The sequence below is a fragment of the Lytechinus pictus genome, chromosome 15 (assembly GCF_037042905.1).
Source record: "Lytechinus pictus isolate F3 Inbred chromosome 15, Lp3.0, whole genome shotgun sequence".
Taxonomy (NCBI): domain Eukaryota; kingdom Metazoa; phylum Echinodermata; class Echinoidea; order Temnopleuroida; family Toxopneustidae; genus Lytechinus; species Lytechinus pictus.
This window is the reverse complement of record NC_087259.1, coordinates 4461157-4482511: the sequence shown is the minus strand read 5'-3', so window position 1 is coordinate 4482511 and position 21355 is coordinate 4461157. Positions and strand designations below refer to the sequence as shown.

Here is a 21355-nt window from a genome sequence, read left to right as displayed (position 1 = left end):
TTATGTTCAAGGAGGAATTAATCGTTGTTTTACTTGACAATGAGGAGAAAATCAAAACTTTCCCATTTTACATCCAATTTTGATGAAATTATTAGTGTGGTACTTACTCTATAAGTCTACATTCTGTAACCTTCTTCGTATAGTACCTCGATCCGGGACCTCGATCAGGATCTTTCTTTCTTTTCTTCCTTTCTTTTCTTTCTTTCTTTCTTTCTTTCTTTCTTTCTTTCTTTCTTTCTTTCTTTCTTTCTTTCTTTCTTTCTTTCTTTCTTTCTTTCTTTCTTTCTTTCTTTCTTTCTTTCTTTCTTTCTTTCTTTCTTTCTTTCTTTCTTTCTTTCTTTCTTTCTTTCTTTCTTTCTTTCTTTCTTTCTTTCTTTCTTTCTTTCTTTCTTTCTTTCTTTCTTTCTTTCTTTCTTTCTTTCTTTCTTTCTTTCTTTCTTTCTTTCTTTCTTTCTTTCTTTCTTTCTTTCTTTCTTTCTTTCTTTCTTTCTGGGATGGACTTGTCCGTTAAGTCTTGTGCTCTGGTCTTATCAGATCTAAATTTTGCCGACTGCATGGGCAGCAATTGTACAGTACTCTCTCTCTTTTCTCTTTCATTTTCTCCCCTATCCTCCACTGGTACATGAAAATAGGCCTCTATTTTTCCGTTTGCGATTGGTTAACTCGGCAATACCAGCTCTGAAATTTGCAGACGAAAGTTGAGTAGCGGTCGAGAGTGAGTATTGATTAAATTTGTTACATTGTGATTCCAGTAGAATAACTTCATATTTTCAAATATAACTGTATTGTCACCATAATAAACTGTATTTAATGTATTTGTTAATTAATATTATTCACATCAATCAGCAAACATGGCAAACTGCAGACAGTCGGTGGTCAGTGCAGTGCAGTCCGACATGACGGAAACGATGTTTGTAAAACTAAAAATTCCTCTCTGGACTCTCACTCTGGTATGGTACTGTAGTGTAGTGGATCGTATTACCGAACACTTTTCATGAATTCAATCATATCAAACACATTATTCTCATAAAATTCACCAAACTTTCACCATAAATACACAATTACCTAGAAAATATAAACATGTAAAAATTTTGCAGAAATCGTTTTTCCTTTTTACGATATTATTAGCTTCCAATCGGACCCCTCTTCGCATGTGAAATATTTTGGTCACTTGAAAAAAGTATCGTATTACCGAACGTGTGTTTTCTATGGGAAAAGTTGAGAAAACAACAAAATTAGGCAAATTACTGATGAGCCATTTTTACCGTATTTTATTATTTTTAGAATATTAATACTTTGAAAATGTGTTTTTGACCATTTTTCATCATCTTTCTATTCAAGTTCCCCTTGGAAGAATGCTGCAAAGTTTTGAGCATATGAAATTATTTTCTGACGCTACGATGCGAACGTTCGGTAATACAAGGCCGGTCGGTAATACAATCACTCACTATACTAACTGTTAGTGTTACGTAGATTCTATCGTTATTCATTAAATCTAACAAAGTTACACAATGCAAAATAACGTAGATCGACTAAATAAAATAAAAATCTTTTTATTTGTAAATATGAAATTTTGTTTATTTTATATAGGCCTAGGCTTGGCCTATTTATTTATTTTTTAAATATGTAGGCCTAGTTAAAAATGATTTCCAAAAAGTAACGTTAGTTAGTGTTACCAACAATCTCATCAGCAATGTCAATGGCAATGATAATCTATAATTTGATACTGCTCCTTTCACACCAAATACCAAGGATAAGGTACGATTGCTGGGTACGGTCACTCATCCTACGAATGAGGTTATATAACTAATATAACCTCGTTCTCGGCAGTATACCGTAGCATGGACAAAAAACATTGACTATTTTCCTCCCCATCCCTCGCCCCAATAAATGGCACAAATATCACGACCTTATCGAACTAGATCAAGTGTGATACTTGACATAGCATTAAATTAGAAAGATCATCTAATTGCTGAAAATCATATGAAAAATGAATAAAAACTCACCGATTTTTCCACCTCCGGTGACCATCACAACTCTTGGTTCGTTCAATGGTGTTTGATCGTGACAAATCGAAAAAGAAAAAAATATCATGAAGCCATAGAGGTTCATCCACCCGGATGGACGAAACACTTCTCGTGATGCATTCTGGTAAACTCGATGGCCTCAACAGATTGGCAATTTTGTTTCGTCTAGACAAACATGTTTAAAGAATAAAAAAGTCCAAATGGCTATTTTTTTTTGCTTCTCTATAATATTTCTAGTATTACATCCAGAGCATCATTTGCTTTCCTCTTCCCTTACCCTTTCTTTTTTTCTTCTGAGCGTAATTGAGTTTCTTTTGATTTTTTATTCCTTCCCATTTTCTCAGTCTTTGTTCTTTGTTTCTTTTATTCTTCATTTCTTTAGGGGGAACTCTCCCCTCCTGAAATTTAAGGGGTATTGTACAACCAAAACATTACTTTTTTTCTTTCCAGGGCTCTTTTTGGAGAAACTTTAAAATTTTCCAGGGCTACTTTTTCATTTTCCAGGGCTCTTTTTCCACTTTCCAGGGCTACAATTTCTGGAGCTATTTCGCGGCTTTTTTGCATTTGTGTGTGTGTGTGTGTGTGTGCCACATTGAAGGGATGCTGGTCAGCAGTGCAGGGCTGCTCTGCTGCAGGCTTTGCTTTAACAAGATGTACTGTACATGCGATCGCGACGAAGCTTTGAAGCAGCGCGGCGCGAGCTAGCGAGAAGTACGTACCGGTACCATCTCGAATTCATAGGCACATGTACCACATGCACTATTCACGCCCGTAAACAGAGATTCACAGGTAAGTTCTCTTAGCTGACACGATCTTATGATGGACTCGCGTGCGCTGAAATGAACAATGTTATTGTGCCACTGTATCTTGTATTTGCTTGTGTGACTCTGCGGGCAGCTCCGCGGTGATTTACGTACATATATACGTGATGTTCGCAACTGCAGTCGGGCAATGAGTTTGGGAATTTGTAGCACAATTGGTGTGCGCGTAGGAAACAGCTCCAGATTGTAATATAAGCGGTCACACGCAAATGCAAACAAGTACACATTTAAATGCAATAATGTATAATGTATAATTTAAATGCAATCACGTACGTATGCATGAAATGCTACATAAAATATACAGTGTTGACGGGGGCGATTATGAGTTTTGCAGTCGCCCTCGTGTGAATGTTTTAGCCCTTTTCCGGGGCGAATTCGCCCGCCGCCCCCGTGTAATTTTTTGGTTGGTATTGTATGTGTACCCCCCCCCACCCCCTTCGCCGCCTGTGACAACATTAATTCTTGTGTAAAAGAAAAAATAGTGAACAAAATATTGAATGTCGGGTGAGAAAAAGACTACAGTTGCTAATATTATTATTCCTAATATTATGCTTCACCGGAAACAGGTAGGAGCTTATTTTATCCAGCTCTGTGGTCGCCACTTTTCATTGGGTAGCTTTCTTTTATTCAGCACAAGAGGGCGTGCAGGGCCTGACCTTGAGCCAGCCGGGCTCCTCAAGCACAATTTTTTTTCATAAAATTTGATTTTTTTTTACACTTACTCCGCATGTCCATCTTGATAATTATGGAAATCCATGATGTCTTCTTCTAATTCTGAAAAAATATGTCTTCAAAATGCATGTGTCAGAAAATTGCAGGAAATCGTAAAAACTTGCCTAAAATTCCACTTTTTGGATGTTCATTCATGGTCTGAAAAAAGTGAAAAATGCGCTGTAAAAAAATACCGTGAACAACTGCATCCTCGATCACTAAAATGAAGGGTTGGATAAGCTTTTAAAACTCTGACAGCATTACCATGGCAACTTGTGAAAAACCTTATTTTTTCTTATAAAATTGTTGTTTTAAGGGTCATTTTAAAGGCATAAAACTTACCCTATATTCCAGTATTGGGTTTAAATTTCACATAAAAATGAATTGCCTGTGTTTATATTTTCACGTTTAAATATTCATATTGTAGAATCATAGTTTTTGATTGGTCAGTGTTTCAATCATGGATAATGATAGAGCGTAAAAAAAATCTGAAAATGTGGATTTTATCGCTACCAACACCCAAGATGGCGGTACACATTAATGCACGTAGGTGAGTGGAAGATACAAATTTTGACCAACGCGAGTATTGTGACATCGCTAATATTTAATCAATGCATAAAAAATGCGTATTGATTATGTTGTTGATAGTTATCGATATTGGAATATATTTAGCAATATATCAATAGAGAATTTTCTTACCGATAATAGCACTACTCTCAAGTAGTTTAAATATAATTTTGATAAAGGTCTATTCGTTTCCTATCCATGTACAGCTCACCATTGGTCAATTATCAAAATGCTGCCATGCTGCTTCAGAGAGGGATTAGACAATGGTATATACCGCTGAAGAACAGTTCAGCCCTGTGGCTTGTTCACATACAGAGGGGAGGATGCTTCATCAGCTACAGGCAGGTTCACATTCCCTCGAGTACACGTTTTCTTGGACAGTCCTACAGCGCTACCTGCTGTGATCTTGGAACGCAACGCCTGGTTAATAGGAGGGGACTTCACACAAGCCAGATTGAGAGTACCTCGGATGGTCGACATCCCTCTGCTGGTGTGAACGCATCCTCACGTGGAGCTGGGGATGGGCAGAGAGCCAAGGCGGAGAAACGGAGGAGGCGGAAGGAGAGGATCGATGAGATCCAGATAGATGGAGAGAAGGCTCCCGGGAGCAGGAGACAGGGCCTGAAGAGCTGGAGCAAGAAGGAGATCGTCACCTATGATATACCCACTCCTCCAGGAGAAAAGAAAGGTATTTCGTAGTGCTTCATCTTCATCAATTTTTTTCCCTGCTTATTTCATTTAGTCCCCCTTCATGTGTAACATATAAATGCGTACAATTAAACAAGGCGTTGATCCCTACAAACGTGTAGGCCCCTTAAGAAGCAGAGACCAATATCTTCAGTGTCCCAAACATAGTTTACAAATATGTTTGAATTATCAAAAGTAACATACGTATGTACAATGAGAAATAATTATATTGAACAGGAATGCAATGGCTTGCACAATTTAAAACAATAAGTCTTACATTATAAGGCACCAACAACAAACAAATAAGGTAAGCTGTTGATATTTATTAAACTATCTGGATCTCTTTGTTTGCTCGATTATGTGTCAGCAATGGCTATATCAAACCTTGAATAATTTAACTTTGCCCACTTGGATTCATTGGCCCGTATTCTGAAGTTGGGTTTAACTTAACCTCAGGTTTAACATTGTAGTTTAAGTATGGATAGCCAATTGTTACATAAATCACTAACAGTAGAGATATAATATTTCACCTCATATGGCTCTCAAATCATTCATAATTGTGTAGGAAATATAAATAGATGATTGTCTTCACCATCAACGAATCAGGAAAGAGCACAGTAAACATAAGAATCATACAACTTAATAAAAATTGCGCACTTTTGGCTTCCCATAATTGTAGCAGAGTTTAATAGACAATGGTCTATTAAGTTAAACCTGATTTCAAAATACAGGCCTTTTTGTGTGAAATTATATAGTTGAACGGCTGAAGTGAAAACATGCTGACAGTCATTCAATTGACCGTTTCTTCATTGTTTGAACATTTTTTCAAACTTCTCATTTGAATTTCATTCATGATGATGATTCATGAAACAGTTCCTCAGCTTAAAAAGAAAGAAAAGAAACAATATACTATTTCATAAAAAAATGATAAGAAGAGAGGATAACGATGGTTGTTGTGAAGACGGAGGATGCAGTGAATTGAGGAAATTGAAATCGGTGATTGCAATGAACGCAAGGTAAAATCTGCCCATCCACATCCTCTGGAACAGAACTTGGCCCGTCTTACAAAGAGGTGTGATTGATCCGATTAATCGCAACTATGGAAAGCCAACAAAGTCAACATATAAAGTGCATGTTGAAAAAAATCTAGATATAAATGTATATCCATAAATTCACTGATTTCTTGACAATTTGGTGTGTTCTCCTTTATTTACAAAGAACATTTTGCAAAATTCCCGTAGAAAAAATTATGACTCTGATGGATTTCCATAGAGTTACGATTGATTGGATCAATCGTAACTCTTTGTAAGACAGGGCCCTGGATTAAACCTTTGGATTATCAATTACTAACTTACTGAAGTAATTGGCAAATTGAACTTGCTTTACAACACAGATGTGTCTCTGGACCTTCCTCGATCCTACAGTCCCAGGTACGTGGAAGCGTGTTGGTATGAGTGGTGGGAAAGGATGGGATTCTTCAAACCAGAATCTTTGGTAAGCCTCGTTGATTTTTGTGATGAAGGAAGTGAACTGAATTGTATTGGATTAGTTTTGATGGAATTAAATTGAATTGAATTGCCTTGATTTGAATCGTATTTATCAAATTGGATTGAGTTGCATTAACTTGAATTATATTGTATATATTTTACATGATTAGAGTTGAATTGAATTTCGTCAATACCTTTGCTTTCAATGATGTTGCGTAGTTGAATTTAGGTGCATAAAGCAATAATTTATGAATAAAAAATATTGTGATATAAGTATTTTTTTTAACATGTCAATGAAGTTGAGCCCCGGCGTGCTACTTAATGTATGATATGTATGTGCTGCGGTCGAGACCCCCCTTTTCTGCCTAAATTTCTGTTCCAGAGCATCACCAATTTAGAAAGCCTTTGAAATTTCTATTTTTCCCCGTTCCAGAGACCCTCAAATTTGTGTTTCTCTTTCTGGGCAGTGTGCTACCATGCTATGTGAGTTCCACAGACTTGACCCATAATTTGATGCTGTCAGTTCCAGAGCATTACATTTTTAGCAATCGTTGGTCCAAGAGCCATTCCGGAGACCCCCATTTTAAGACCCCCGAGTTTGGCGCGGTACATGTATCATGTTATAATTCGAGTAGCCCCTCCCCCTCCGCGGCTGTTGAGCTTTGATTTGGTCTCGTAAAGAGTTTCCACACTGCAGTCTATTACTGTCACCATTCTTATCACATCCATTTGTGCTCTGTAACTTTATGTTTCCATTTAATTTTTCAAACTAAATCAATTTTATGGTTGGCCACACCATATTGAATATAATCTAGCGGTGTTTGGGTTTTATAATGCACATGACTTACACATTCATATCTAAACAATTCAACATAATGTTTGCGTTGACACAAATTATCAACGACTTTGTATTTTGGGGTCAAAGATGCATTTACTGACATAAATATATTCATGTCAGTATTATATATCATTCTGCTAGAACAGTTTGGCGGTATTAGGCCAAGAAAAAAATACTAGTTTCTTGTCCTCATCTTTTGAAACAAAGGAAGATGGAGGGGGGGTGCCTTTAGGGGATATTGCCTTTTTTAAAACAGCATTTTTTTCTCTGAAGGTGACAGAATTTTTCGGCAAGAGTGGTAAGAAATGGTGCAGGTGGGTAAGAGAGACTATTCATTTTTATTCCTTTTGCCTCATTTTGAATCATGTGCCATTGAACAGTTTTAATTTGATTACTTGTTTTTTTTTCTAGGCAAGGTGGAGGAAAGTGGAGAAAGAGAATGAACCATTTGTGATGTGCCTCCCTCCACCCAACGTTACTGGTGTCCTACATCTTGGCCACACCCTAACGGCTACCATACAAGACAGTCTCATCAGATGGTAAGTATGGAATAGAGTTGATTGGTCAGTTGTCTCGCGAAGCGGTTGAAACTGTTAGAGAGTTCACGACGTTCGTTGGCTGCTGCTCAACTTTGTCAAGTGATGGAGACTTCGGTGCGAGGGCGAAGGTTATAGCGAGTATGTGGACGTCGGAGGGATCCGGCCGAAAGTGAGGGAGGTTGCCGTGCGTTGGTTAGTGTGTCGGGATGCGGACGTGGGTGACGGCTCAGTGTTGGTGTTGTCGGCGGTGGTTGTTGTTGGTCGATTGAGGGCGTTCTTCTGCCGTGGTGTCGTCTGATACAGTGCATCCAGATTCGACTACACTCTAACACACTCAATCGAGACGTAGGCTTCGAGATCGCCGAATCATGGATGCGCTGTAATAGTAATGATAATAACATCATACATACTTTACCCAGGATAATCACTTCAGTTCTGAAAACCTTGCTCCCAGCGGGCCCAGATTAAGTTATTATTACCTCGGCTTTAGCTGGGCTGCTTAGGTGTTCAAGCATTCAAAGATTTCCTTCCTACCGGGTACCCATTTACAACACCTGGGTGGAGCGTGGCAAATGTAGAAAAATGCCTTGCCAAAGGATGCAAGTGCTATGGAGGGATTCAACCTCAGACCTTGTTTCCGTCCACCTTTGTCAGATGGATTTTCATGATCATATTTTTTTTTACGTGACATTCTCATATTCTCATTGATATGTTTTGATATTGATATACCTTGAATAGGAAGAGAATGGTGGGTGTTCCTTCCTTATGGATACCGGGTTGTGACCATGCAGGCATCGCAACACAGGTGGTAGTAGAGAAACAACTACAGCATGAGAAAGGGATCACCAGACATGACATTGGCCGGGAGGAGTTTCTCAAAGAAGTCTGGAAGTGGAAGGAAGAGTGAGTTTTTTTCCCCATCTTTTTCCTTTGATTTTGTTATTTTTAAACAAATTTTTGACATTTCTCCTATGTGTCTAAGATCGCATGCTCGATCATGTAATTGGAACCAGTGGGATTCGAACCTGTCATCTACCTCTTTCCGGGCAGCGACTTAACCACCAGGCTGTTCTGGTTCATGGCTAAATCATGATTAACTGGAATTCGAATACCCTCGATCCTCTTCTTTCTGACTCACATGCAAATGCAGTCCGCCGTGGACAATAGATAGTAAATAAAGAGGCTTTAATAGGAGAAAATTATAATTTGTAATCAAATTTTCGGCATTACTCCTACGTGTTTTCAAGATTGCATGCTCGATCTGTAATGAAAGTCAGAAAATTTGTTGTTTTTTCCTTTTTTAATTACAAAGCATGTCTAAGGTTTTGATAGAGGCTTTTTAATGTGAATCACATAATAGTGATACATTTAATTCTTAATTGTGTAGTAACCTACACTTGATCTTTATAGGAAAGGAGGGCAGATCTACCTACAGCTGAAGCAACTAGGGTCATCTTTGGACTGGGATCGAGAGAACTTCACCATGGATCAAGTAAGATATATATATAAGATCACTGACCCTAAATGACATTTGACCTTTATCATATGACCAAAGACTTGTGCAGGATGATCAGTGATACTTGATTACCCTCCACATTTCATGAACTAGGTAATTGATTTTTTTTTAATTTACATGTAGGCTCTCAACCATAGAAAGTTTCTTTGAAACATAAAATTGCAATGAAATTGCATAGAAAATGGGCATATATATGAATTATAGTAAATCAGGTGTGCAGATTTGTTAACAAATGGACCCCACTCTACATTTCTTTCAGGTAATTTCAAATTAATTGAAATTTCTTAGTTTTAATGTAAAACTAACTCTAAAACTGATAAACTCCCATATTGTTTTTTTTATAGAAATTCTCCCATGCAGTACGGGAAGCCTTTGTCCGTCTTCATGATGAGGGCACCATCTATCGGTCAAGTCAGCTTGTCAACTGGTCCTGTACTCTCAACTCTGCTATCTCTGACATTGAGGTAATAGTCAATGGAATCCAGGGCCCCGTCTTACAAAGAGTTGCAATTGATCCAATCAATCTTGACTCTATGGAAATCCATCAGTGTCATAATTTTTCTACAGGAAATTTGCAAAATGTCCTCTGTAAACAAAGGAGAACACACCAAATTGTCAAGAAATCAATGAATTTATGGATATACATTCATATCTAGAATTTTTTTTGAACAAACATGGATTTTATCTGTTGACTTTGCTGACTTTCCATAGTTGCGATTGATCGGATCAATCGCAACTCTTTGTAAGATGGGCCCAAGGAATCATTTGCCATAGATCAAGAAAACATATCAAAGCTCTATGTCCTTTTGGGTAAAGATACCTTTATCAGAGCTGCCAAACCACACAATTTTGTCACATTTTGTACAATTTTTCAGTTAAAATCCAATAATTTGATGTAAATTGTCAAAAATTTAAATTTTCACAATTTTATTATCTATTAAAAAAAGAGTGGCATGTCTGATTGTGTCCATCTGTTTTTTAAACTGTGGTTTAAAGATCTTTCACACATTATACACACTTTCTTATTAGCATCTGTATGGTTTAATGATGCAAGTTTTGGTCACAGAGTGGTATTAAAACTGTCCATTTGTTGTTGTTTCAGTCTACTATTTAGTTGTATTAACTTATTTTCATTACTATGAACTCTTCAATTTGAAAACAACATCTCAAACCATCGCACCAAGTATGAACTTAATGCCTTGTGACACGATCGCATTCATTGTTTTCCCCCTTCTTTTGGAAACACGTTTTTCAGTTTCTCATACAAATGAAATATATGGTGAAAAAGAGAAAAATACATGTACTGAAATGATTGAAACAATTCATATTACAATATGTGAGGTCATTCTTGAGTAAAAGCCATTTGACTGGAGGCAATCATTACACTCTCCAAATTGGCAATGCAATTAGCATTTTTTCTGGTAAATTTATGAAAGATAAAAATCCATAATTTATTGTTTGAAATAGAATTCTGACACAGAAATACTCTGAAAATTTGCTTTACCCAATTGATCGTGGGCCTGGTTGCCACTTTGCAGCGATAGATCGACGAGGCTCTATCCCTTTAATCGATGAATGCCAAATGGAGTAGCAGCAACTCCCATCTTTTAACATCTTTTGGTCTGACGGACGCTTTACCAACTGAGCCAACACACCGGTTATCATCTAATCATTAATTTTTACTCATGTTATATCCATAATTTGCTTTTTCAAAGTATAAAAATTAATAAAAAATTAATGATTATTGCCAATTTGAAGAGAGATTAATCTTAGCACGAAAACTGTATACAGGTAACCCTATGGATTTAGCATAAATGCATAGAATCTATGTAGTTCATGATTACTGATTGAGTACCACATTCTCTTTGCTGTTTGTATTATCTCCTCCTTAGGTTGATCAAATGTCGCTTCCTGGTCGTTCATTGGTCAAGGTTCCAGGTTATTCTGATCCCGTGGAGTTTGGTGTTCTCACCTACTTTGCTTATCCCATGGAAGGCTCGCCAGGCAAGTGATTTTCTCGTCATCTTATTTTTTATTACAATGCATTTGTCTCCTAACGTGACTGGTTAGAATAGTCCCCAGGGAGGGTCGTGGTGTGGCGGTTCTGACCCTCGCCTTGCAATCAGAGAGTGGTTTGTTCGAATCCCACCATGGCCTAGCGTCCTTTGGCAAGGCGTCAATCCACACTTTGCCACTCTCCGCCCAGGGGTGAATGGGTACCCAGTAGGATGAGAAAGCCTACGTAGTATGCCTAGCAATTAAGTCTTTGAACTGTTGTTGGAATGATCCCTGGGGAGTGGAGAGAGAGCATACATTGTATGCAGGCATGCCAGGATTCGATGACCATGGTAATAATATATATCTGTAAAGCACTTTTATACGTTGTTCCAATGTATAAAGCGCTATGTAAAAGCGGATTATTATTATAATTAAGTTGATGGAGAATGTATGAATGTAGGCAAGACTGATTGAATCCAAATGACTGGGGTAATGTTAATCTGTAAGTGATTGGATATTTATTATTAAGCTCATTACAAATAATTTGATTATTATTTTCATTATTGTGATTATTATTATTTTCATTGTTATTTTTATTATTGTTTTTTGTCAATTATAGTTTTATCATTATATGCATGACAGGGATTGTATACTTGACAAGATGTTAAATAAATTAATTGAATTTAGACTCCTGTAATTGAATTATCATTTCTTATTATTTATTAATTGATTTATACATTCGTATATCAATAGTGAGCAGCGGTACATGCTGAAGGGGTCAATTTACAATTCTTATTTCTTCATTATTTAACTATACTTTTTTCATTATTAATAATATTATTATTGTTATTACTGTTATCATTTTAAACCATGTTTACAGATGCTGATATAGTTGTAGCTACCACTCGCCCAGAGACGATGCTTGGTGATACTGGGATAGCAGTCCATCCCCATGACGACAGGTACGGCCATCTGATTGGTCGGTCAGCTGTCCATCCTTTTACTGGACGGAGGTTAAAGGTCATCGCTGATGAGGCAGTGGACATGGCGTACGGCACAGGTAAGTTATCAGGGGAGGGTTTCACAAGGCATTTTTATCAATGATTTCCTTGAATTTGATTGGCTGAAAGCATGATGGTCAGTGAAACTAACTGGCAAGGCAAAATGATAATGGCATATCATGAGCACTTAAAGTGTACTACATTTGTTTTATGGTCTATACAGATGTGAATTATCCTTTGATAATAGTCTTTTTTTACAGAGATACTTTTCCTTAATAGATAAGAAAAGAATGTTAAATTCCAGAAATGTACTTTCTCAAACTAAAATAATATGACAATAATAATGTTACGTTCCAATTTATTTGTAGGTGCCGTGAAAATCACTCCATCCCATGATTACAATGACTGTGAGATGGGACGTAAACATGACCTTGACTTTGTCAATGTCATTGATGAGGAAGGGAATATCATTGCTGAGGGAACTGAGTTTCAGGTATGATATATCATGTAATATCGACTCATGGCTTTGAGGGAGATACCGCATATATTTCACATAGTTGTCTCATAATGGCAATAATTTCCAAAATTTCCCGAATTTTTCTGTTGAAACTTGATATCATTTAACAGCATTACAGACTTGTTTTATCAGAATCAGGGAAATACTGGAAGAATGATTGGAATGGAACAATCAAGTATTGAAAAAAATTAAGACATTTTCAAATAAGAGGAAATATCAAATGAATTCTCTTCTGTGCTAATAATTTTTTTCTTAGAAAATATATTGTACGTGGACACTGTGAAGCTTTTTATAGACATGTGCTCATCAGTGTAAAATCACATGAATGATTAGAAAACTGAAAACCCAAAAAATATGATAGACTGAAAAGAGAACTGTGTATGCCGAATGATGTGTTGTGATTGGCTGTCAAGGTAACCAAAATAGGCTTTGTAAACAGCTGTTAGGTAAAATAAACTCCTGAAGGCAAATTTCTTCAAATAATGAAGTATGTAAGGAAAGGAGAGTAAAGTTCTTATGAATGTTTTAACCTCCAGGGAATGAAGCGTTTTATTGCCCGTCAAGCTGTCATTCAGGCACTGAAAGACAGAGGCTTGTACAGGAGAACAGAAGACAACCCAATGTCTCTTCCAATTTGTAGGTGAGAATTTGGAATAGACTTTAAATTCATTTGAAATTCATTTAAAATTCATTAATTACAAATGGATTTGAAATTCATTAGTCAGGAAGTGATTTGAAATTCATTTGAAATTCATTAGTCGGGAATAAATTTGAAATTCATTTGAAATTTACTGGTCAGAAATAAATTTTAAATTTATTTTAAATTCATTTTAACTTCATTTGAAATTCATTTGTCAGTAATAGATTTGAATATCAATTTGCCAACCTCGCCGCTCACTGACATTTTACTTTCAAATCTTGCACAACTTATTAGACCAAATTTGCGATGCCCAGGTACGTGGTTATGGAATTACACAACATTATTTACATGTAAGTGCATGTCAGACCCAAAACTGCTCAAAAACGTTAATTCATGTACAGATCCAATGCAAATTGTGTACTTTGCCAAAATTCATAAATGTAGCATTATTTCTACTTTTACTGATTAAACTAAATCAATTTTGTCTTGTTTATGATTAGAATTAAAGCTAAATGATAGTAGTTGCAGTAAAACACTAATTTCGTGAGAAAGTCTGTAAAACCAAGGTTAAGTATGACTATATCATCGTGGATCTAGATCTGGTACAGTTACATAAACTGAACTTTGTGAAATCATAAAATCTAAGCTGAAATACGATCACGCTGAAGATCGCCAACACAGATAGGCACACGTAGGACAGTGTATTATTATTAATGGAATAAATACCCGACGGAAGTGACCAAATCCGCGCTTATTTTGCTTATTTCTCAGCAATTAAACAATTTTTTGAAGAATCCTTTGGCACATATTTTTTAATCATTCAAACAGACACTTGGGTGGTCATTATATTAGATTCTGTAAAAAGTCATTTTGAGATCGTTACCAGAACTGGAATTTATCTTTAAGTGTGCTGTGTGCAACAATTTCTATCGAAAAAACAAAAAAACATAGAATCCAGGTAGTTACAACTTAAGAGCTTGTTTAAAGTACAACTTACATGGATTGACATTCAGTTGAAATCAGATGGAATAGTAAGATTGATCTTAACTGTTCAAGGCTTTTTTTTTCCGGACTGTAATCAGCACACTTAAGCTTTAAAAAAATACTTGGATATCAAGTGGGTCTTGGAAACTGTATGAATTTTGGAAATAAAAAAAAATTATAGAAATATTCATGTTTTGACCTCTCCCTATCTCATTCCTTTATTGTTCTTTTTGTTTTTGTTTCCCTTCTCCCATAACTCTCCCCCTCTATTTCTACCCCCCCCCTTATTCTCTCTTTTCCTGTACAGTCGGTCTGGTGACATAGTTGAGCCACTTCTCAAATCTCAATGGTTTGTGAAATGTTCTGAGATGGGCCGACAAGCCCTGAGATCGGTTGAGACTGGTGAACTTGAGATCTTACCCCCTAGCTACCGGAAAACATGGGACCATTGGCTCTCAAATATCAGGTTTGCTATTAAGGGTTATGAATATTTATGATACAAGACACTTCTCAAATCTCAGTGGTTTGTGAAGTGTGCTAAGATGGGCCGACAAGCCCTGAGATTGGTTAAGACTGATGAACTGGATATCTTGTTGAATTCCTATCCCAATTCAATGAATCATTGGCTCTATAGTGGGACTAGTCATTTCATTGTACACTTCTCTTTAATTGCACTCACTGAGTGTATGGTCAATTTATTTGTGATAACTCTTTTAAATCTTTGATATTTCGCTTATCTAAATAAACTCATCTAATGCCCTTTCGTGTTATTTTAAAACACTGCTATGAATTATTCTGTAAGTAATATGTTTATTGTCACGTTCCCATTGTAGATTAAATTGTTCATGTTATACGTGTACAGATTTATATAATCTATTGTCTTTATTGTTTGTAACATTACATGTAAACAAGAAGAATTTCCATTCATGGTTGGTTTGAATCCCAGCCATGGTGTGTTTTCCTTCAGCAAGAAATTTACTCACATTGTGCTGCACTCAACCCAGGTGAGGCGAATTGGTAGACAGCAGGATTAATTCCTTGAAATGCACTGTAAGGCTGCTTGAGCTAATGCGGGTTGATAATAAAAATAACAATGCGCCTCGGAATGTATTATTTCTAGATAGATGGCGCAATATAAAAGTCTATTATTATTATTATCATTATCATTATTATCATTATTATTATCTAAATTTCAGAGATTGGTGTATATCTAGGCAGCTTTGGTGGGGTCATCGTATTCCTGCATACCACGTTGAAATACAAGGTACTACTGATCCAGCATCATTGAAGGTGAATATAATTTGATAATCAGATTTTGTTATGTATATAAGTAGATTGGAAATGGTCTGGGGCTAGTGTGTGTATATGGCCATTTATGTACATATATACTTACAAACAAAGAAGGAGAAGAAAGAAGAGGAAAAAGGAGAAGAGGAAGAAGAAGGAGAGGAAGATGAAGGACCATTCTTGGTCACATGTGTGACAGAAATTATGACGAATTGTGACATTAATTAGTTATAATTCAAAAAATATTAGAGATTTATAAATAATTATGGTGATTTTGAAAGTTTAATTTCATCAAAGGAATTTCAAAATGAAATTAAACTTTTAAAATCATGCTTCTGTGTGAAGTCACACATGTTAAAACGGTCTATCTAAAAAATCGCTGTTCTGAAGAAAATGACTTTAAAGTTTAGAGGTTTGAGCTTTTTTATGAGACGGAAATAATGGATTTTTAGCAGTGGGAAAAAAAGAAGCATTATGAACACTAATAACTGAAGAATTTTAGCATATTTGGGGTTATAATTATGAAATAAATGAGATTTTTGTGTAGATAGACTGTTTAACCACAGCACATGTATACACTCATACTACACATCATAAGATGGTAAAGTGGTCTATCTTCAAGACCATTTTACCATCTTACCCCAATGCACAACATTCTTCAGCGATTTTCGAGGTAGACCGTTTTACCATCCGACGGCCGTTGTGACGTGGCGGTAAACTGGTCTAACTCGAATATAGACCATTTTACGATCTGACAGCGATGATTAAAAAATCTCAATTAAGAAGGTTAAAAGGTTTATGTAAAAGATAGCTTGTTTTACCTCCAAACGATATTATCGACAATGGGCTAACTCAAAGATAGACCATTTTACCATCAAATCTGAAGGAAAAATACCCCAAAGTACCAAGATAGTGGAAATTATCTGTAAATCAAGACATGACGGGATTTTCTCGATAGCACAATGGGAAAGAGCGCCCTCACATTACAAGGAAAGTGAATATACCTGTGTAGTAGGTCCATGGTTTTACCATCTGACGGCCGTTTTGACCTCTGACCTTGAACATGCATATTGGAGACGGCAAAAATTATTTCCAAATGAAAGCTGACATAACATGTTAATGTTTTATAACCTTTGAATTTCTAAATCTCTAACATTTTAAATTTATAACTATCTTAAATCAATATTTGTCAAAAGAATGGCCCAGCTAAGAAGAAGATGAAGAAGGAGGAGGAAGAGAAGGAAGAGGAAAGAAGATAGAGTAGGAATATAGGGGAAGGAGGAAAAAGATGTTTATTTTTTCTTTAAAATGTTCATTTTTTATATAATATATATTTTTTTTCAATTTTAGGATAGTGATTCATGGGTAAGCGGTCACAGTGAGGAAGAAGCTAGAGATAAAGCAAGCAGAAAATTTGGAGTAGATGGTTGTCATATCACACTTGCACAAGGTATGCAGATGTTAACACTAATTAATGTAGAGGGCGTCATGACTGCAGTGTTGCCAAGGAAACTGTGAACCGACACAATATACTCAGCAAAATTTAGTCGAAGAAGAGTATTATTATTATTATTATTATTTTTTCAGCATTTAAAAATACATAAATTATAGTACAATACAAATTACATAAACAATAGGACATAGGTGACATAGTACAAAGGACCTGGAATAGAGATGAAGGGGCTGCCTGGGTTTGGAAAAGGTTAACTAAATTACCATCACAAACTCATCAATGTATGCAATTTTAATTGATATGCACACTAAAACCGTCATTAAATTCTTTATTATATTATTTAGCATATTTTCTTAGATTCTCATGATCCACAAAAAATGTTAAAATTAAATTTTTTTTTTTATAATAATCTCGGCAATTTACCGATAAGTGCTTTTAGAGAATGATGGTCACAAAATCTCAGGGATGTGGACCTTCTTAGTAGCAACTCTGCAAAGTGTTGATACCCTCTCTGTTCATCTATTAAGATATAAAAGAATGGATAGATAGATAGATAGACAGACAGACAGATAGACAGATAGATAGAGGTGAGTTAATGGACAGAATGATGTTTGGAGAGAGGGAGGGATGGATTTGATGATGGGGGAGAGAATTACAGGTGGATCGATAGATGAGGGGATAGATGGATGAGACAGTGCCAAATAAAGGATCTCTTTTCGTTCAAAAAGTCTCTCGTAACTTTAAACAGTTTTAAGAAAAACCACCTGGTCGATTCGCCAAAATTTTTATGTCCAACTCCATATGTGTCATACCTGAAATGAAAAATATCTTTGTTTCCTAGTTCACATGAATAGTTATAATCTTTTGAATTTGGGATTTGCCTTTGATGGACATTTGGCCTTCGTTAACTTTGACACATTTGTATTATATATATTTGTGTAATCTTATGTGTAATATGGTTGTGTTATCATTGTATATGTATATATTGTCTTTTTATGCACATGTGAAATAAAAATGAATTTAAGTAAATTGAAATTGTCACTGCTTGAGCATTTCAAATTAAGAATAAAAACTGTGGGATCAGATATACTACAAGATTTGCAATTTCGTATTTCCCTTCTTCATTATAAACCGGTGTGTTGGCTCAGTTGGTAGAGTGTCAGTCTCAAAACTAGGATGTCAGGAGTTCAAACCCCGACCGCGTCAGACCAAAAGATATTAAAAGATGGAATTTACTGCTACCCTGTTTGGCATTCAACAATACAAGGGATAGAGCTTGGTCGATCTGTTTCGAACAATAAAATATGGATTTTCAACTTCAGATAAAATATCAAATCATCATTTTATCAGAAATAAAACTTTATGTGACACCAGCTTGATATTTAGATGTAAAAAATGTAATTGCAACAAACAATTATTTCATGGGAAAAATCTTCAAAGTCAAGATTAATTGTCACCATATTATCATAGCTCTAGATTTGGTATATTTAACTAAACTCAACTTTGTAAGATCATGAAATCTTAGCTGAAAACCAATAACTCTGAAAGTCACTAACAGAGAAGAGGATAATCTGGGACAGTGCATTAATATGTCTTGGAAAAAGACCCAACATTTAATGAAACGCCATGCTTATTTTGGTAATTTCTTACCAATTACACATTTTCTGCTAGAACCATTTGACACGTATTGATTATTTATGATACTGTATATACAAGCTTACAGACACTTTAGCCCGTATTCTGAAGTCAGGTTTAACTTAAACCATGGTCTAACTCTGCTGAAATTATGGGGAGCCAAAAATTCGAAAATTCTATGTATATTGTATATTTTTTATGTTTACCATATTATTTCCTTTTGCTTTCATAATGAAGAAAAATACTTAAGTTTACATTTCCAGACAATTATGAACAATTTGGGTGTCATATGAGTTAATAAATTACATGTGTACTGTTAGGGATTTCTGCTCCAATGGGCTCTCCATAGTTAAACCACAACTTTGAACCAGGGTTTAATTTAAACCCCGAGTTCAGAATACGGGCCTGCGGGTGGTCATTCTATTGGGTTCTGTTTAAACTTATTTTTAGATCGTTACCACAACTGGCATTTTTCTTTAAATGAAAATGGATCTTTATTTGTTTCAGATGAGGATGTCCTTGATACCTGGTTCTCGTCTGCTCTCTTCCCATTTGCTGTACACGGATGGCCTCATAAGGTAAATGTGACTGTGATTACAATTATGCTTTTATTGTACCGAATGAATGATCTACTTTATACCTTCATCAATGCAGACCTCAAAAAATATTCTTTACTGACTATATGCATGATTTTTCTGTGGCCTTGTATAGGATTGCTTCTCTTTCTGCTGTTAAAGATTAATTACATTCATTTGCTCATTTTATGGTATCACTATTATGATTATGATGGTGATGATGATGATGGTGATGATGGTGATGATGATGATGATGATGATTGTGATGATGATGATTGTGATGATGATGATGATGATGTTGATGATGGTGATGATGATGATGGTGATGGTGATGATGATGATGTTGATGATGATGATGATGATGATGATGATGATGGTGATGGTGATGATGATGATGATGATGATGGTGATGATGATGATGATGGTGATGATGATGATGGTGATGATGATGATGATGATGTTGATGATGATGATGATGATGATGATGATGGTGATGGTGATGGTGATGGTGATGGTGATGGTGATGGTGATGATGATGGTGGGTGGTGATGGTGATGATGATGATGATGATAAAGTTGATGGTGATGGTTCTGTTTATGATAATGAACAGCATTTGTATAGCACCATTAATCTGTAAAAAAAAAACATTCAAAGGTGCTGGCTCCCCAATGTCACACATTATTCACAAAGTTGCTGGAAAAGATGGGTATTTAGTTCAGATTTGATGGTCTTAATGTTGTTACAATCACGGAGTTGGATTGTTCGAGAGTTCCAAAGCCGAGGAGCAACAGACGAAAAAGTTCCATATCCGTACTGGGCACTTGAAGAATTAGACCAGCAGAGCAAAGTCCTGGCCACAGCTGACGTACACTGATAAAGTGATAAGAGAAGTTAGATAGCTCAAGTTACAAGATGATGATGATGATGATGATGTTGGTGGATACGATGATGATAAATTTGATGATGATGATGATGATGATGATATTTATGATGATTATGGTTATGAAGATGGTGATGGTTAAAGATTTATGATGATATTCCTATTGTATGAAGTGCTTACAAACAATGTACTAAGCATTATATAAATGTAACTATCATTATTATTATTATATTCATGATGATGATATGCCACTGAAGTAAAGCAAACCTATCCATTCCTCCATATCTTGCTTTAGACCCCCGATCTTGAAACATACTACCCCAGCACTGTTTTAGAGACAGGATACGATATTCTCTTCTTCTGGGTGGCTAGGATGGTTATGATGGGCCAACAACTGACTGGACAACTTCCATTCAAGAAGGTAGGCTCTCCTCAACTTTGTTCATGTAGATGTGTATTATTGTTACATTTTTCAATGGTTGTTTGAGGAGGTCTCAGGAATCAATTAAGATGTCAATTTTAAAGTGCGAGTTGGGTCAGTCGGTAAAGCGTCTAAAGGTTGTAGGTTCAAATCCATCCCAGGCATATGATTGAAGCCTGCATTGTTTGTAAACGTGCCCCTCCAATGTTCCATAGATGCAGGCTACTTACAATTAAAAACACTGTCCCTCGGATAGGATGAAAAATGGAGGCCCCGTGTAGAGGAGAGTCACCACCTTTGCACGTTAAGAACCCACTGCACTATTTGTATAACAGTAGGGGGAAACCCCGGTGTAGTGGTCCACCTGCAATCCCCCAATCAGTTATATCGGGAAGAGACCTGGGCCCCGTCTTACAAAGAGTTGCGATTGATCCGATCAATCACAACTATGGACGGCCAGCGACGTCAACATCTATTATGCATATTTGATCAAAATATTTTCTAACTATGATGTATTTTCATGCATTCATTGTTTTCTTGAAAATTCACTGTGCTTCTCTTTGTTTACAAAGGACATTGTGCAAATTTCCTGTAGGAAATAATTATGACACTGATGGATTTCCATAGAGTTATGATTGATTGGATCAATCATAACTCTTTTTAAGACTGGGCCCAGGGTGTCATAATGATTCAGTTTGCTTTTTACCTCCCAGGCTCGGGTGATGCCAAACAAATAATGATAATCAAAATTTAACTTTGAATGATGTAACT

The 21355-nt window shown here is 36.1% G+C and overlaps 1 protein-coding gene across 3 annotated transcripts in view; it reads left to right on the top strand.

Moving 5' to 3' along the window:
- Positions 1 to 646: 646 nt before the first annotated feature.
- Positions 647 to 21355, top strand: part of LOC129277673 (valine--tRNA ligase-like) — a 32885-nt gene continuing 12176 nt past the window's right edge. The window contains exons 1-16 of one of the 3 annotated variants that reach the window (XM_064109916.1): positions 647 to 715; positions 4333 to 4814; positions 6207 to 6307; positions 7550 to 7677; positions 8416 to 8580; positions 9088 to 9169; positions 9538 to 9657; positions 11086 to 11197; positions 12072 to 12251; positions 12561 to 12685; positions 13246 to 13349; positions 14641 to 14799; positions 15530 to 15623; positions 16971 to 17070; positions 19216 to 19286; positions 20459 to 20584. In XM_064109916.1, the coding sequence (XP_063965986.1) occupies positions 4364 to 4814; positions 6207 to 6307; positions 7550 to 7677; positions 8416 to 8580; positions 9088 to 9169; positions 9538 to 9657; positions 11086 to 11197; positions 12072 to 12251; positions 12561 to 12685; positions 13246 to 13349; positions 14641 to 14799; positions 15530 to 15623; positions 16971 to 17070; positions 19216 to 19286; positions 20459 to 20584 (2118 nt within the window). In that variant the 5' untranslated portion in view covers positions 647 to 715; positions 4333 to 4363. Of the gene's footprint in view, positions 743 to 4245; positions 4815 to 6206; positions 6308 to 7549; positions 7678 to 8415; positions 8581 to 9087; positions 9170 to 9537; positions 9658 to 11085; positions 11198 to 12071; positions 12252 to 12560; positions 12686 to 13245; positions 13350 to 14640; positions 14800 to 15529; positions 15624 to 16970; positions 17071 to 19215; positions 19287 to 20458; positions 20585 to 21355 lie in introns of all 3 variants that reach the window. The other 2 variants (XM_064109915.1, XM_064109917.1) reach the window with 2 other exon arrangements.